The sequence below is a fragment of the Genypterus blacodes genome, unplaced genomic scaffold (genome assembly GCF_046128005.1).
Source record: "Genypterus blacodes isolate CSIRO-AG114 ecotype Tasmania unplaced genomic scaffold, CSIRO-AGI_Gbla_v1 ptg000044l_1, whole genome shotgun sequence".
NCBI lineage: Eukaryota > Metazoa > Chordata > Actinopteri > Ophidiiformes > Ophidiidae > Genypterus > Genypterus blacodes.
In genome coordinates this window covers 3,942,838-3,961,581 of record NW_027466857.1, presented here as the reverse complement: position 1 = coordinate 3,961,581, position 18,744 = coordinate 3,942,838, and the positions used below count along the sequence as shown (strand labels likewise).

Sequence of the window (18,744 nt, the reverse complement as noted above, 5' to 3'; positions counted from 1 at the left end):
CAGTGCTGCCCATGTACCACTTTTCTTCATTGCGCAATACTTCAATATGTCCTATATTTACTTTAATATCGTCTCAGATCAGTAAAAGCACAGAAATGTAATTATCATTCAATTCAATTTCTACTCAAATTGGAATTGTGTTACTGGTGTACACTTTAAACTCAAATTGCTGTGCATGATTTTGTGTCTTGAGCCTAGTTGTGCAGCCCATGTTGCAGTTTGTGTGCATGCCATGTGTTTATAGTTGTTACGTAGCGGTTGACTCTGAGTGAGCTCTTGTGGTCTTGCGGTCGATGTGTCACAGCACTGTGGTCTACAGGACGAAGACTGGGGGGGGGGTTTTGAAATGGACGGTTGGTTATAATATAGATCACTTCCTATTTTAGCACATTGAAATGAAAACTGTAAGGAGAGGAACTCAAAAATAAATATATGATAGCATTGTTCACAGCTTTACATATAGTATAAAGTAAAAACAAAGGTAGCACCAGCCTGCATTCATTTCTTCTGGCCAGTCAAAACAGCTCAACAACAGTTACACCTTCACTGCCCACTATATTTAAAGCAGGTATTTTATTACGTAATACTGTCCCCCTAATCCCCTTATTAATTTTCCAAATATTGAATTTGTCATAGCTTTGACTTCTTGCCCTACATTAAATGCTGTGATATCATGGGGTGCTAATGGCACCAGGTGCTAATTGGATAGCTGTGAGGTCGCATATCAGTGTGATTTGACTAATGTTGTGTGGTTAGCATTAAAACAACAGCAGATCGAGGAGCTGCAGGCATGTCAGTGCTCACTTAGCACAGTCACTTAAGCTCGTTTTCACTCCCAAGACACAGCAGTGCTACAGTGTTAACTGCACATTCCAATGGCCTATACCGATATTGGTTAACAAGGAAATTTAACAGTCCAGTTCTTGCCCAATTTACCTCAGTAATCATTATTCTTATCGGACTGTTTTTCAATGTTATTCCGTGGAAATTGCAAATTATTTGACTCACTATCAGGCAGGATCCTTTGGTAAGTGCTGCTTTTTTCCTTGACATTTCAGTTTATAGGTTTGCTATCAGATTAGGTCTTAAGTTAAGTTACTTCTTAACTCTGTAAGATATGTTTTGACACGCACCATGATACTCAAGCCGGCTCTTCATATAGCACTATCTTTAGCTTGAGAAGAGGTTGTCGGAGGTTTGGCTGCACATTGCTATTTTTGAAAGTGCTCGATTGAAGACGTACACACTCTCACTCACCCCTAACCAACATCTGTGTTAGTTGGTGGCAGTATCTCAAAGCAGGAGAGTTGGACAGGTCACAGGCCCCTGAGTTTTCACTTTGAGATGCTAACTGTTAGGAGAAATGCAAGAACAGCCATCGAAGTGTCGGAAGCGTCTTTTTCCCCCAGACCACCCTCTAGTAGCGCTGCCCACTTTTCACAATGAAACATGAATGAAAAGTCATAGATTTGCCGCTACTCCTTCAATTCCAAATGCATCCAATTTACATGTCTTAATAGACTGAGTACATCTCAGGTCTTTGGAGTTTTACACCGGCAGCTCAAGGAGGTACTGTTAAGCTCATTCACATGCCTTACTGGGTCCTGTTCCAGCCAGTCACCATGTCCACCAGCTGCCTGTCCAGGGTGGGAAATAAACAGCAACCACCAAGTGCTTTTAAATGGTGCCTGTGACTGGTAAATAGGCCTCCTCCCCCAGCCACTCCAGTGCCCAGAGCTTTCATTCTTTTCAACAGATTCCACCAAGCTTGTATAATATTGAAAATGGCCGACGGTTGGCTGACATTTTCCCTCACACAAAAAGTGTGTCCTGTCCTGCTGTCTTCTCAAACACATGCAAACAAAGTCACCGTAGTGTCACCAAGGGAGATGAGGGAGACGCTGAGACAGGACCATGTGATCTACAAGCTTAACCTTTGAATTAACACCAGGTACTTAATGTTAATTAGACTGTTAATTTACTTTGTGTAGTATGTGCCAACTTCATTCTAGCCCTGATGACAAAACGTGAAGGATATTTAGAAGGCTTTCAGGAATTTGCATGTTTCTGGAACACAAATTACCAATGTGCAACTTTAATTCCAGGTTGGTTATCCCTTTAAAGGCATCACTATACAACACAGCGTATAAAAAAAACCCCCCCTTCAATTCAAGGACAAAAACATCTCGCAGGGCTCAAGATGGAGTTTAATCATAGCTTTTTTTTTGTGCTCTTGTGCAGTTTTCTCTTTTGTTGCTTGTACTTGTTTTACCTCCCTCTGGCCCTCTGATCTACATATCACATGGCTAGTTGTGTCACCGGCTCGGTTGGTTCATTTGCACGTCCCTCTGCTGTTGGAGATTATTTTGAAGAATCGCATTTTTTCCCACAAAATGATTGTTGTTAACCTCCATTCTTCCAATCGCTATCTTAGCGTGCTTTGTGTTTGTAAATCAGCCGCTCGGTCCCTGACGTTTGGCCAGAACGGGCACAGATAGCGCACAGCGTCGCTCGTCTCCGCGTGACCTTGTTGTAGCCCACAAAGCCCTCCACCTGCTCGCTCACACAGGCTAATGGATAAAAATACTCGGCAGGTCCCACACTCTCTGTCAATAGAGATTCAAGGACAGCTGGGCCATGCACAAACAGACACAAGGCAACACACAAGTGCATACAGACGTACGCAGATATGTACTCTGACACGCACTGAAGCGTCGTAGCTCAGCCCCAGAGGTGTACGACAAGCAGTCTGCACATTCGGAATAAGTGCCACCGCTGCTGTTTTTGTCAGCTCCAGGGGGGGCGAATGTCCCACTCCCACTTGGCACACTGACACAGACATGCTGTAGCATTTGTGCTGAACTGACAATACACAGCGATATATTGCCATTAGCGATTACTGCGCTGCCAGCAACATGACCTTCCAACCTTCAACATTGTCTTAACTGACTCCCCGTGCTCTATTTACCTCGTTAAACAACTACTCTCTGTTTACCTACACACACACACACACACACAGCCACAACCCATCTCATTGCACTTACACCTTCACTGACTTTACATTGCTTCAGACAACCAGACGCTGATGAAAATGGCTGACGGTGTTGAAAGTTAAGTACGTTATGAAGAGAATAGCAGGTATTCTGTGTGTTCTGAAGAGGAAGAAGGTATTCTGTGTGTTCTGAAGAGGAAGAAGGTATTCTGTGTGTTCTGAAGAAGAAGAAGGTGTTCTGTGAAGTCTAAACTGTAGCAATGATAACTGTAATTAACTGCAGTCTCGACGGGGAATGTTATTGCTTTTCATTGGTGATTTGCAATTAAAATGTTTGTAGCACAAGGCATTTAAATATGACGGAGACACGAGTTAGCATATTTTGCCCTGTTCTTAAACCAAAGCTTTGTCATCTCAGTTTTCCAGATTTTCTTGTTGGTTGCCCGACAATAAAGACAAAGCTATGTCTGTATGCCTCACCATGGCATACCTAAAGAACAGCATCTCATCATAAATTCTTTCTTGAAGTGTCCCTGGCTTATAATACAGCAGAGACCTTGTGCTAATAGACAGCCCAGATGGCTCCACCACTTGGTATGCCATACCTTCTATAGGTTAGGAAGCAGTTGGGGGTTGGTTTGTGTGACCCCATTTATACTTTGTGTCTCCTTACTGGTGTGGACATTATCTAGCCGGTGTCATCTGAGGAATGCAGGCCTCACCCTGGCCCGACACCCAAGACTCCCCCTTCACGTCGCGGTAACAGGATCCGGGAATACTGACGCATCACAGAATGAGCCGTGTTCGGTACAGAAAAGGATGACATGGGGATTGGCATGTGGCTTGGTGGAATTTTGGAATGAATGAATGAATGATTGGATTTGAAAATAGAAAGTCGGTTCGGGTTGCTTTTAAAACTACATTTAAAAGATTCACATCATCAGCATCTCCCTGAAGTGACCCACAAGTCATTCGAACCTTTTTCTTTACTACAAAAACGAAAATGTAGAGCATGTTACGACCCCATTTGCACTATTTGCAATTCACACAACATTTAGCACAAGCCGTCTTTGATCCGTGTAATGTAGTCCTAATGAGGTGGTGCATTTGCATACTACAGTCCCATTGTTAGATTCTTACTTTGAACAGACCACAGTAAAGCTCAGAGGGCGAAGGTATGGAGGAAAACGTCACCCCGCCGTGACAAGTGAGCAATTGTTGTAAAACTAGGTCGTCCTGACTCCCAAGTCGCAGGGGATTCATTTGTGCTTTTTGCAGCTATTTCCTGAAACACAAGGAAAACAAATCCTGCCTATAGAAAGCGGCATGATTAGAGCAGCATTCCATATTTGACCAGCAGGGATCACGGCGGTAAGCACCTCAGACAGGGACGATGTAATGAGCAAACTGGCGGACGTGTCTCGTCTCTGGAGAGCAGCCTCTTATGAATTGCAAGCTACAGCATTCCACGGTTGCAGACATGCACAGCTTTGCACTCGTTCCGTTGCACAACCCCTCCAGAAAAAATCAGTATCTGCTCACTGAGATAATGTCATTACCCTCTCCTTTAATCAGGTTGTCGTATCTGAACCAACAGCCCTCAGGGCACAGGCTTGCTTCTCGTGCTTCCACCCTGCACGGAAGGAACGAGGATGCATTTCATCATTTGTGTGGGACGTTACTGTTTGTGTACGCATTCAGACAAGTTGCTCACAAGTTGCCCGGCGGTGCTGACAGAACTCCATACGCCTCTCAGTATGCTGCTGCTCTCTGTCTTTCTCTCAGTCACTCTATACCTCTCTCCCTCGCTTTCCCTCGCTCGATAAGAATCTCAATTCCTCATCAAGATTTGGCAGCTTAACGCTCTGCGATGAAGATGTATGATTCTGTTCAAGCGGATCAAAAGGATCTCAGCCACTTTGGTGCATACAAAAACAGATTAGCAGATCTGTCCTCACCTTTATTCCACATATTGAACACATTCAATGATTTAGACATTAGCTGGTAATCAGATTTTTGTAAGTGATTCCAGATGTAATTAGAATCACTTGATTGAATGAGTTCCTCAACAGCACGAGATAAGAGCAAGGCCTGCAGTGCACACATGCGGGCAAGATACAAGATCTGTTCTGCACAGTGGCCTGGCGTGGTCAGCACACCAGTAAAACTGCCATCATGCCTCTAGTTTTATTGGTTTTAAATGCTTAATTGGTCATAGCATTCTTATATGAAATAAAAACCTTGATGACACAATCTGCTCCAGTTTGCAGCTTCTGTCCTTTGACCTATCAATAAAGGAAGATTTCCATTGGGAAAGGTCATTTATTGCTGTAAAACAATACACGTACTCGACTTGTGGATACTGAGTATACAAACATACTTAATAGAGGCTGTCCCTCCCTCAAATTCAGCATGAGGCCTGCTGGGTTAGGTCATCAGAAATGCCCTTCACCTCTGTACCTGTTTGTGTGTCCCACAGTGCCCCATTGTTTTTTCGAAAGGTTCCAACCACTTCTCTGATGTTTGTCTTCAATGGGTGATAGATGCAGAGCGCCGCTATCTGCACTCAGCCAGAGCCAAATGAATAAATGGCTCGACCAATTGTGCCAGTGAAAGGCCCAGAATGGAGAAAAGCTTCCTATCAGGCAGGCAGGCACTGTGGTGTGAAGAGATAAAAAAGAGCAGTCATTATGTTTAGTGTAGGAAAGCCAAGGGCAGCGGTAATGGAACAAATATTGGTATAAAGGTATCGATCCGGCTGCACCAGAGGTTCATTTCTTCTTTTTTTTTTAAGGGTCACATTGACTTAATGTTGAGCAGCAGCATTTCCATTTCCACACACATTTTCTTTCATCATTTTTAAACTTTAAAAAGACGTTCTTGTTTCCCTGGTTGCTGTTCCACAAAATGCACCTAGCACAACGTATAGAAACCTCTTTTTACATAAGGCTCCTAGTGTTATTTTATATACTGATACCTGATGTTATTTTATATACTGATACCATTTCACGTGGCAGGTTATGTCACAGTGTTCTCACAGCTACAGATTACACTGCATTTGTTTTTATTTCAACCTTCAGATGTTTTCTATTCCCAGAGGCCTGGATGAACACAATGGATAGAAAGCATCTCCACTTCCTTGACCTCCCATTGCCCGCTGATTGTTATGCCAGTCAACATGTTGGCACGGTGCCCACACTGCACCCTGCCCCCATAGGCTCTACGTAATGGGTGGAATATGCAGGGCTCCTTGATTACTACGTATTTTCTTGTGCCAAAGTGGGAAGACAAAGCCTGCTATTGTTGAATGTGTGTTTCCTTGCCGCCACTTGTTTGACTACATTTCAGTGTGAAGATCACCCGGACAAATCACGGTGCGAACGAAAGTTGCATCAGAGAGACGACTGAGTTTACTGCACAAGGAAATTTGATTGAAAATATGTATCTGGTATGCAAGGAATGTCATGAGTAGCGCGGGCAAGCAGCTTTGAAGTGTTCCCAAGGTTTTATCAAGAACAGCATCTTGGTATGTTTTTCCTCTGGTTTGGGGGGGCCACCTTTATTCCTGGAAGGATTAGTTTGGAAGTAGATGGGGGAGGGATTAGAGATCATCCTGCTAGTGTAGTCTGAGAGTTTGAGCCACCCAAAAAAGTCCCAAAGCCAGCACTTTGTAAAAATAAACAGGCTTTCCCTGTATTCATCAAGGACAATGAATGAAATTTGGCTGAATGCGCTCTTCTGTAGCATGTCCCAGTTTCAGTTACCGACCACTTTTTGTTCTTTAAATCCCGCATCGGACAAAATACAACAGACTCTCAGCCCAAAGAGGTGAATGAAAGTGAACCAGACGTCACCTACGAGACATTAAAGGCTCAGATCAAAAACCATCTCCTTTTGATCTCCATGCAGAAAGACAAAAGCATATAAATAATCCATTAGAATAATTTAAATCCATGCAAAATCCTTTGTTTTGTCTCCCCCTGTTTGAATCACGGAGACATAATCGCGAGGAAGGATCTGATGTGGAAGGCCTGATCATTGCCTGTGTTCTAAGATCACTTTCTTGTATCTTCACAAGGAAAACCCTCCGTTAACGTCTGCCTGAGCAATCCATGGCAATTATTGTGTTTAGCTCAGTCAAAACCGGAGGCTAAAAAGAAAGAAAGAAAGAAATATCAGACCGGAAAACGCAGAGAGTGGAAAAGATGGGGTCCTTTACATTCTTTCCATACAGTCAATCTGAAATATTTGAGACTGAAGCCACAATTGATGGTTCTGCATATTTCTCCTTGTGAGGCTGTATTTGAGTGGCGCTGTTTTATCCGCTGTGATGTCACTGTGGAATGGGGGAAAAAAAACAGAGTCCTGCTCTACTGCCACCCAGTGTTGGCTTTCAGTATGGATACCCAAGAGTGTAGACTTTGACAAATTCATTGCCTTGCCAACGTGTTTCAGTTGCTCACTTTAGATTCAGGTGTTTTAATGGCGAAGTACTTTTACAACAGCAATATGGAACAAAGTACAACCAAAATGCATTCAGCATACGACAACAATCAGTTTTCCAGCGGTACTGAGTATCTGATCGGTCCTAGAAATTCCTTTGCCGTCATTTTTTAATTCATTCTCTCATTAAATCAAGTTCTAGTTGAGATGTGTACATCTAGAAAACAGTCGGTGTTTAACATTTTTGAAAGTCTTACCTTTATTGGACAATTCACAGTAAAGAAAATGAAGTTACAATACAAGATAAAAACATATGCAGTCTTCTGCTCACCATTGCACTTGACTAGATAGAAGAAAAAAGCTATCAATGTTGCAGTGGGCTCATCACAGAGGCCAGGATCAGAGAGAGAACAATAATGTCCCTCTTTTCTCAATGGAATCACCCATTTATCTATTCTATATCTTAATCTTTTATCTACAGAATAATTTCTCCTACACAGATTAGTTTTTGGTTTTCAAAGCATTTCAATTCCTATAGACCTAGTTATGAGGAAGATTTAAAACATTTGCTTGCTACATTGATGTGGTAGGAATTATATCATATCACATATAAGGTTTTTGTTCATACTAAAAGGTCTGGCACTAGAAAGATGTTTGGAAAACTTGGCCTCTACGCAACAAATCAAGTGGGCGAATCAAGCACATTAAGCTTCCTTAACACACACCTTGTCACCATCTTCTCATCTTGGTTTCATTCACTGCAGTTTAGTATGTCTGAAATACAGCGTTGTATCAAACCTGTAGTTCCATGATCCCCCAATAGATGGCATCAGATACCCTAACATTACATTTGTTAAATGGCGGCTTACATTTCACTGACCACAGACACTGTGAACATAAGGATCTGATTAGTGAGGATCTCGCTGTGATGTAACCAAGGCAGGGCAACCCTTGAGGACAACCCAGCTTTCTTTTGCTCCACCTCATCCCTAATAAAGCTATTTAAATAATATAGTTATTAAAAAACTTTTAAATCCAGAATGAAGAATTGATCAACATCTGATATGTAACACATTTGGTACATATCATTGTTGTGGAATAATTTGCTGACTAGATTTGAGTCTCAATTAATTAAATGTGTTTGCAGAGCCAGGTGTTTTGATAGTGAGTATATTCTGGGCATTGCTTTTCCTTCCAGACCATCTTGTGGACTGTGAATGAGATTAAAAATAGAACCAGTTTCTGATTGTTTCACAACACAAGGACAGGGCGGCCATTCTGTGTGTAACACAGGCTCTCTGTCTCCCCACTGTCGCCACATCTTACCTCAGTTGATGCTGAAAAAGACATCCCATTCGCCGCAATCAGCGGCCCACCAGCACCACAAACGCATACTAGCACACAAATACACACACAGCCAGTGTCCCAGTGTGTACTAACAGACAGTGGACGAGCTGTGCAGACTGCCAGTTCTCAGAGAGGGGCACTTTGTTTCACCTCTGTCTTGGCTTGGTGCCACACAATCTGAGAGTCGCTCACTGGGTCACTTGATGAAGTCATTGAATGGGGAGTTTATAGTTGTGCCGTGTCGTTCCTTTATTTTATCTGTGCGGTGCTTTGTAGCTCTGCCTTCTATTCCAGTCCTCACCCATACAAATCAGTGTTTTTGTCCTTTTTAAAATGTTTTTCACTGCATGACTCACTAGTTCAATGATTGGTATTGCAAGCATCAGTGAGTACACACAATCATTATTTGGGCAACGGAGTATGTTTGTTTTCCACACATCCTGCTTCTCATTCAGTATATTAACAACATTTGGTTCTATTTTGACTAAGGCAATAAATGTTTTTGTCAAACCATACTCTAATTTAAATCTACTTTTATCTACCCCAATTAACAGATTTAAATGATGTGATTGTAAGTCATTTTGTTATTATTATCCTACATGTCTTACTCTGTATTTTGCCCTCATCACAGTGCAAAAAAGGAATATATTGTGCAAGGTTCATGTAAAGGTACCATGTAAATCTGTGTCACCTGTGTCTGACAGCAGTTTTCTTATTGTTCCTCAGGACCTTGAGATTGTCTATTCCTATCTCCATGGGATGGAGGCCTTGTCCAACCTACGAGAGCACCAGCTGAGGTGAGTGTCCTCTACATATTGCACATATTCCCCATATTAACTCATATACATTTAGCTGTCAGTGTCCTAATCTTAAAATTTCAGATTTAGCACGCACACTGTCTAAATCCAATATCTCTCTATGATTATTTGGTACTTCAGTTTAAGGATTGACAAAATGCTGCGAAACTGTCTGGCAGATTGTTTCCATTCTAAAAATATCTTTGGCTGGCGTAATCCTGAATCTGCCAGTAACTGTGCCCAGTTGAGGGAAAGGTTAGTTTCCTGGCTTCGTTCTAATCCCAAAATCTGCAGTGTTGTGCTCGAATCTAAGACGAGGTTGCTTGAAATGGCTGCAACCGCTAACCATGAAAACAGTTGTTAAGTAATATACGGTATCATCTTATGACACATTAAGCATATTTGACCACTTTTTATGTTAAAGAGACAAGAGGAAGTGAGTCCAGCCTTTTCTGGACGTTACTGGCTCGGTAAAGGTTATTTTGCAGCTGGGATTTTATTGTTAATGTCCATGTCCAAGGAGAAGTTAATTTGGATACATTGGATTGAGTCCAAGTGGAACAGTGTTCTGTGTAGCAGCTGAATTTGTTTAATCAGTCTGATTGTAGTATCACCTCTGCTGTGCTCAAATCTCACTAAACCTATCCATTCTCAACATTCAGCTCTGTCGTGTATACATTACTGTGACTTTAGACGCCCTACCAGTCTTCTGTCTGGTGTAGTCTCTCCAAACTGCTTATGTGCGGTCTGTTCCCAGTATGCCTTGTGTGCATACATGTGGATTATACTGGCGAGGGAACAATGTAGCAGCACATGACCCACAAGCTGGAACATTCCACTGGGTGACCCCTCAAAGGCCTCCCAGCCTACAGTAACCCCTCTCCCGCCCTTCTTCATCGCAACCCACCCCGTTTGGCTCCATAAGTATGTCCCCATGGTCCCAACTTAACTCTCCTCCTTCTAACTTTAAAGATCCCTCCCTAGCCAGCCACTCAGACATCCCGCTAACTGTGGGATTATGCTATAGTTCTTTTCCCTGGGAGGAATGTGTTGTTTTTCCTCTGTGGTGCCTTCACAGCAATTTGTTTTCTGGGACAGGATTGTTTTTCAGTACTTATGCAATGAGGCTACAACACAGCAGCTGCCCCTGGCTATTTTAGAAGCCCTTTATTTTATGATCAGCCACTGTTTCCCATACCATAGCTGCTTGGCCAAGAGGTTGAGGCACACTTGTGTTCTTGCTTGATGGCGGTGGTAAAAGATATTCGTTACAGTGGATACAATGAGTAATGACCCTCACTTTGTAGGCCAGAGTTTAAATTAGCAGACCTGTGACTGTAATAAGTTGAAATTCCCAGAACAACTTGGAATATCTCTGATTCTTTGTGTGCCTTGTTTATTGGGAATCTGACTGTTTTTTTTTCTTGCTATATTGTAGCACATTTCTTTTATTTGATCACAGTCGGAATCCTTTTTGTTTTCTTATAACCCTTTGTCCTACAAGCCAATGAGCACCTAATAGTTTTCTGGCTTCAGCACCTGATACCCTCTTTTTCAATCCCAACCTGGAAAATATCCTGCGAGGCTAGGCTGTACCGCCATTAAAGCAAAACATTTCAGGTTCCACGGAACACTGAAATATGTGGGAACGCCTTTCACTGTTTCTATAATCTGTCCACCAAGACTCATCACCAGAGATCAATCACCAGAGTTCCCTCTGATTACAAGACGTTCCCTTTTTTCATCCATGGTTACTGAACATAAGTCTGGGAAGTGCAGGGATCCCTAAGCTGTTATTTAATTTTGTGGTACCATCACATTTATACAGTATTCCGGAGTATTCAACTTGTAGGATTCTATACTGCAACCCTACCACAGTTAAATTGATACTTTCATTTGATCCTCCATTTTTATCAAACCATGTAAGGAAGCAAAGTTAAATGTCCTTCTATTGTTGTTTGACCGCCACTTTCTCTCACCTCTTCTCGCTCTCCCTCTCCCTCTCCCCTCTTTCTCTCTCTCCCTGCAGGATAATGTGTGAGACGGTGCGTTATGAGAGACATGAAGCCAATGAAGTGCTATACTAGTAAGTACCAAAATGTCTGCATCGCCTTGTATGATATCTGTATGAATGGAGTCTTTAACAGGAGGTTGATGCCTCTCCCACAGTATGGAAGCATAAACAATACTCATATTTCATAAGCATAAACCATAACTCAGAGTAGTTGAACATCCAAGGTCTGCAGGGTCAATAGAGGTGCACACAGCTGAGTGACTCAGACAATTTACAGTAAAACAAATGTTCATAAAGCACTGATGCAGTCAGACGTCGCCAGAACAAAGGTGTGTGTGTGTGTTCCATTGCCGCACCAAAAGGCTTTACTGTAGTGCCGAAGCAAAAACACCTGATATTCTGCCCAATTTGGCCTGTATTCAATAGGTTTGTTTATAGAATTGTGTGTGAGACTGTCTGTGCGTATGTGTGTGTGTACATTCACGTTGGAGCCCAGAGAAAGAATACATAGTGTTTGACTGCTGTCACTCGTTGATGACTTCAGAACACCCATGTTGAGAATTAAGGGAGTTAATTAACTCTATCAGTTTCTCAAGGGGCTAAAAAAGGCTTATGCCTTATGCTCCACTGTGTGTGTGTGTGTATTTGTGAGTCAACACCTCATTAGAAGCCCACTTGGCAGTGTGGGAGCTGATTTAAACAATAGGAATACAGAATAAGTGAAGGTCAAATGACTCCCTTTTCAGCAAGATTCCCTTAGGAACACCCAGGCTTGCACTCACACGTGTAAAGTCACACATGCACACATACAAGTACACATCTCTTTCTCATTGTGTCATTGTAGCCAGCGGTGAAGCATTGACAATATTTAAGTCAAAACAAGTCCTGTACATTTAATTTGAACACTTTAAAACAAAATAATAATGGGTGAATAAGGTTGTGATAGCATCTCTATAGTTGTAAAATTAGACACTCTGTACTTGGAGACATATCTCCGAAAGTCATAATTCAAAATAATTGCAGTTCCTAATAGGAAAAAGTCACCTTCACTGGAAAATACTTACAACAAAGATACAAAGAATAACTTTCACCTGTGACAAAAAACATTTAAGAGTCAAGGAGAAATCCAGCAACGCACAGGAAGAGAGATGCATTACTTCACTGACAGAAGCCGCAGCAGATCAGAATGGACCTATTCTACATGCACTTAGTGTTGTATAAACTCTTTCAAATGTATCCATATGACCTTGTTAATATGAATTTATAAACCACCTCCCTCATAATGTCACTCTTACTTATCGTTGATCGTTGATGGGTGTAAAAGTGCTCAACTTTCCTGCCTGGGGCTTTACGTTGTGAGCTGTAATACAAACATAAACACACATACACATATACAGAGCATCTCTGACCTGAAATACAGTGAATCGCTGAACCTTAGAGGATTTACAATCCAGAGATTATCGTGGTAAATCCTCTTGAGATGGATTCTGATCTGGCACATTTATAGTGGGTTGTGAAGAGGTTTATCATCTTCTGGCCAGCCTTTGACCTCTTCCACATCAACTTCCTCAGTTTGACTTTTCACCCTCACTGTATTTGTATTTTATTATTATTTTGGGATGACACTCTGAGCTTGTTTTGTAGCCCAGTATGTTTGATGAGCTCTTTCCTGGGGAATACATATTACTGAATGAATTTTCCACTGTTATGGCCACATCAACTCAAGGTGAAGACAGTTGACTCTCCGCCTTGTCCATCTGTAAGCAGTAGTGCACTTCTACCGACCATACGTTTGTATTCAGTATTTCAGTCCAGCCACCCACTACGTTCTTCATGTTGAAAATCCATTTCACCATCTCAGAACTATAAGTGGTATAATGATAATTACAAGAAAACTGTTGGGTTTGAAAGCCACATCCTGGCTCCTGACGGTGAACTGCAGCAGCCCAACAGCTGAAATCACAGCATGTGGGTCCAACAGTCTGTCATGACCTGAACTGAGTCCCAGTTCATGGAAACCCGGTCAACACAACTGGAAAGGAAAGAGCAGCAATAAAGAAATATTGAAATTGCAAACATACAGCATCAAAAATTGTAGCAACCCTACCTCAGAAAATTGGGTGATATGACATCAGTTAATGGGTCTTTGTGATGGAACTATGTTGTTATGGTTTTTGACAAAATGATATTGTGTTAAAAAACAAGGAACCCCAAACTGAGTTTCAGAAGGGGAAAAGCTCTAGAATATGAAACTGAAAAACTAATTTGTGAGGCACTTAAAAGATAAAACGATGAACTTCTTTATAAGGAATAATCCAGGGTATAGTGAAGTACCGTGTAGATCTACTGCAAATGCTAGATAAGACAGTAAAGATAGATAGGTAGATGCAGTGTATGGCTAACTGATTTGCAGTTTCATTTGAATGATAAAGTCTATGAAAAGTAAAAAAATGTTTGGGGTAGTTGTGGGTCAAACATACTTCATTTTATTCAAACTGAACACAAATACTCTTCCAGAAATGTTTATGTAGAAAATGCTATGTTTGCCTCTTTTCATCGAGCAAAATATCCTAAAATATTAATCACGTGCTGAGGTAAACAACAGCAATGCTGCGGCGAGTGTGTCTATTGTAAAAGGTGGTTTAGTGGGAAAGTTGTGTGAAATGCATTGTTTCACCATGACGCCGCACCATTGTGGTGCTGAGTCTGAGGGGATTTGATGGTAGAATTGCAACAACAATAACAGCCTAAGATAGTCATACATTAAGTTTATCTAGAGTGGGTTTGGCATATCAATGAGCATGCGGTTAACCTGTCCTCAACATTTTTGAGATTTTTCTATTTTAAACATGGTGGAAAAGAAAACAATAATGCCAGTTCTGGTGACATCACTGTGACCATGCTAGTTTAGGAGATTGTTTTTATACATACTAGGGAAAAACAATGAGAGCAAGGACATGAAAACACAGCTACTTATCATGACATCAATGCCACTCGATGGTTGAAATGACATCAGTGCTGTTAGTATGAGGATATATGATGACATAGGTGTAAGTTTGCTTCCTCCTGCTTTTAAAGGCGTCTCGAAGGGCTTCGGACGACAATGTTTAGTGTTCGGCGATAGTTTCCAGTATGAGTGACCCAGTTCAGTCAAGCTGTCAGTGCGCATAAGAGCCTCTTACCTCCTACTTTTCGGTGTTGTATCTTCTCCTCCTCCTCCACCACATGTAAGGCGTTCACCTCGCTGGTGTGCGAGCAATTAATAATTGAGCACTTCATTCGCGCAAAGCCGGAGTGCGAGGAGGAACGATGAGGGTGGAAATGAGTCTACAGGGAGAGCGATGGAGATGAGTGGAGGGAAAGGATGGTGTTGTGCAGGAGAGAGAGAGAGATTTTGCACTCGTAGGTATCAGTAGGGTGTGCTGTCCGCAGTCTCATTAGACCTGCACGAAAAGCGTGGAGAGCAGGAGAAAGAATAAAGAGGGAAGCAGAGGAAAAGAGAGGGACTGTGCTCATTGATTTAAGGAAAAAAAAACTCAGGCAGCACAGCGATGCTGGCTGTGAATACACCGTTTGTGTCTGTCTGGGTGCATTATATGTGCAGCCATCCTTTTCTGAAAGCAAAACCCAGTCCTCCTTACCTCTGTATGTCTGACTGGTAAAAGATTTTTTTTTTTCATTCCCCGTCTGGTTTCAATTAAAAAGTCTCACATAGTCCAGGTAAAAATATTCGGTGATAATCACACAAGCTGCTGCATGGTTAACGCTGGAGCACCTACAGGCAGAAAGCTCAGATTCAGCTTGATGAGGAGGTCGTGTTTTGTCTGCTGTGTGGAAGTGCTGTTTCAAAGCCTGCCTTAAAGTGACAGGTGCTGCCTTGGTATGTGTTCATAGTCATTCATGCTGCATAAAGCTTTTGCACCCTCGGTTGACTAATAACCTCCATACCCAATCGGAAATAGATTGATAGTAAACCAGCAAAGGTGTCAGTAGTTTCAAAACAGTTAAGTTAACTTGAGAATGATTGAAACTATTATTTGCACTTAAAAGGGAACATATGTTTTAGAAATGAATCCAACAAGACAAACCCAAAGCTTTTTGCTAAGTGCTTTAATTTCCATGTGTTCGTATCATCTTTGAATTTTCTTCTGTTACATACCCGCAGAGCTTGTGGCTAGAGGGCATTTGGCCAGCCTCGATTTTTTTTTTTACAGTTTGTCAGTTTCCATTGAAGTGCATAGCAGTACTGCAGAAAGGAAGTGTAGAAGTGAATCATTGTGTGTTTGTATGTGTGTGTGGGGTTGGTGGCGGTTTTAAAATGGAAATCTGAATTCAATTTTAGAATTGGAAATCTGCATAATGTGTTTCCTAAAGCTTCTGTAAGACGTGTAGCAGGTAAATCATAGATTATAATCGGCTACTATAAATGACTGTTGTGGATAAATCATAGATGTATTGGTTGTGTATAGTCATACATGAATTTTTAAATGTAGTTTTGTTTAGGTTCTGAGTTTTTTTTTTTTTTTACAATCCCAAGCTAGGATGAGTCAATTTCAGTCAGCTGTCCCCATGTCAAACATCCACATGCTGTGTTTGAAAATCACATTGTCTATATAACAAAATGTCTATAATTGTTTCTGTAATCTCGCTACCATAGTGGAACCATTCTTTACTGAGGTATTTTTGTCCGTAGCCCAAGCCTCAGTTGTCAGTCAAGTCCCATTCCCTGCATTGCAGTAAACATGGTATCAGTGTTATGTAGCACAGGACCATTTCCTCCTTTGGCTTTCTACTTCCTCTTTCCTGTCAGCAGGCAGTTAGGTGACACGTTGGATGTTGGATTTACAGTGGATTAGCGACAGAGGTCATGAAATCACATTTTTGAAGTCTTATGTTGTATACAGGCTTGACAGAAATATAATTGTCATCCAAAAAAGTATGTTTATTGCCAAATGAAGACAAACAAACATTTCAGACTATAGAGGGTTTATAAGGCCTCTTGTTCTGTACCTTCTCCATCTACTAAAAAAATTGAACTGTTACTGTACTCGCATTTAAATGTGTGTGGCTATACTGTATGTGTGTTACTACATTGGTTTATCAGTTTTAAAAACTCGATTGTCGTTGTTCTGGGCTCTCTTTGATTTCAACAAAGCCTGGTTTCCTTGCTTGTGTTTGTCACCACGACTACGAGTGTGGGAGGGTGAGAAATTATTCATCAGCTCATTCATACTCTCGTCATCATATCCACTCTGTCTCCCTGTCTCTGTCCCTCTTGCTCTTCTCCTCTATTTTCTTTGTCATCTGTTATACATTGCTTGCACATCATGTCACCATCACATCATCACAAAGATTAAGTAAACCACTAAGCAAACACGATAACAAGAGGAATGAAAATGTTCAGTTTATTCATGTGGTGCTACTCCCAACATATGTAGACCTCATTTCCAAAATACTACTTAGCCCTTTTCATTCATAAAACTTCTCTGTTTATTAATGTTGTATTCTTACATGACTGTTCTGTAGATTGTGTTTGATGACTTTAATTTAGAATTTCTTCTGAGAAAGTACATAAAAAAAGGTTAGAAAAACATTAATACCAGATGAGAGCAGAATGGAACGTAATTATGATGTAATCATAAAGATGAATTTATGAAATTGCTTCAGGTGGTGCAGAAATGTCATACCAAGATTCCAGAGGATCAAATTGCAGATATTTTCATATTTGGAATGGAACTGGAAGCTTTTTTCACTGTGTCTATCTTTAAAGACTTTCAAATCTTTTGTATTCTCTGATGAAGTTGGTATAATCCGTCTCTCCCCCTCTGTCTTCCAGCCCTGATGACGTTGGAGGCTGCTGGTACATCCTGCTGTCTGGTTCCGTCTTCATTAAGGAATCCATGTTCCTGCCCAGAAGCAGGTACGATCACCAGCAATGTTGCTTTAAGGTGCCAGTTTGATGCTGCATCTTGGCACTGATATGCAAGTTTGCTTCTCTCCACCAAAGCCTCCGTAGAACAATTACAAAGGAAGATAAAAAGCTAATCCAGGGCTGGCAAGAGAGAGGCCCAACTTTGATTTGCACTATCTCAGAAAAGTTTTCCCATCTTATCAGCAGTCTCTTGTCTAGAGGAATAAACAGAAACACTTCTCTTTCCCAACACAAAACAAAGATATAGCATACATCACAGAGGAGCTCTTTGGAGGACCCCTGAAAGACTTTTCAACTTATCGAGTCCTTTGCATATTGTGTCGCGTACAGATTTTTCCAACCTCTGGACGAAATGTGAATGCGCTGACGTCGTAAGTATTTGGCAGAAAACTAGTACAGCTGTTGCCAATTTGCTGGTCTAATCCTGAGGCCTGATATCGCACGGCTTCCCATGCATTGGGACCGCTGTGCTATAGTGTAAATATGCATTAATACAACCATTGTCTACGTCTATTCATCCAGATTTGTTAATTAACAGTTCTTCTTTGTTTTAGATCAGTGTAAATTAAATACCCGGGGAACATGTAATGACAATGCTACTACTTAACAACATTGTATAGTCTAAACAATTAACAAAATCAATAGATTAATCCATAAATAAGAGAATCATTAGTCACAGGCTGATACACAGGGCATGATGGCCTCCCATGTTTTCTGACAGATAAATATGTGCCTGCAGCCTAGAAACCAGTTTAGAGTTTTAAAGAGCAGATTCACAGATCTCCAAGATCTTATTTTCTCAAGAGGGCTATTTTGAAACCTTTGAAATGCTTTTGTGTGCAAAAACAGCACACTTCACACCACTTCTATTCCGTTTGAAGCTGCACCATTGTGAAATCAGGCAGAGATGACATGATTACGACACAGAACCCAAACTTGTTCTGTGCTGCAAGGATCCTGCCCCAAATATCCCCCTCTGTTCTGATTGCCTCTATGTAAGCACGCCTTTTGGCTTCATCCTCAAGTTTTGCAACTGTGACAACTGAACAGAATCCGCATGCACATCCAAGTTGCACTATTAAAAACTAGAACAAATACCAAAAAGCATAAATTGTGTTTTAGAAACAGGAGTTTGTTATTGGTATGACGTTATCATGTACATGGAAGGGAATCGGTAATCACACCTTGAGCTGTCTGAATAGTGGATTCATGCTTTGCT

At 41.3% G+C, this 18,744-nt stretch overlaps 1 protein-coding gene across 10 annotated transcripts in view; it reads left to right on the top strand.

The window, feature by feature from the left end:
• Nucleotides 1–18,744, top strand: part of rapgef2b (Rap guanine nucleotide exchange factor 2b) — an 83,510-nt gene that overhangs the window by 13,758 nt on the left and 51,008 nt on the right. For all 10 annotated transcript variants that reach the window (XM_076148879.1, XM_076148877.1, XM_076148876.1 and 7 more), the window contains exons 2-4: nucleotides 9,509–9,579; nucleotides 11,609–11,665; nucleotides 17,430–17,513. In XM_076148879.1, the coding sequence (XP_076004994.1) occupies nucleotides 9,509–9,579; nucleotides 11,609–11,665; nucleotides 17,430–17,513 (212 nt within the window). The remainder of the gene's footprint in view (nucleotides 1–9,508; nucleotides 9,580–11,608; nucleotides 11,666–17,429; nucleotides 17,514–18,744) is intronic.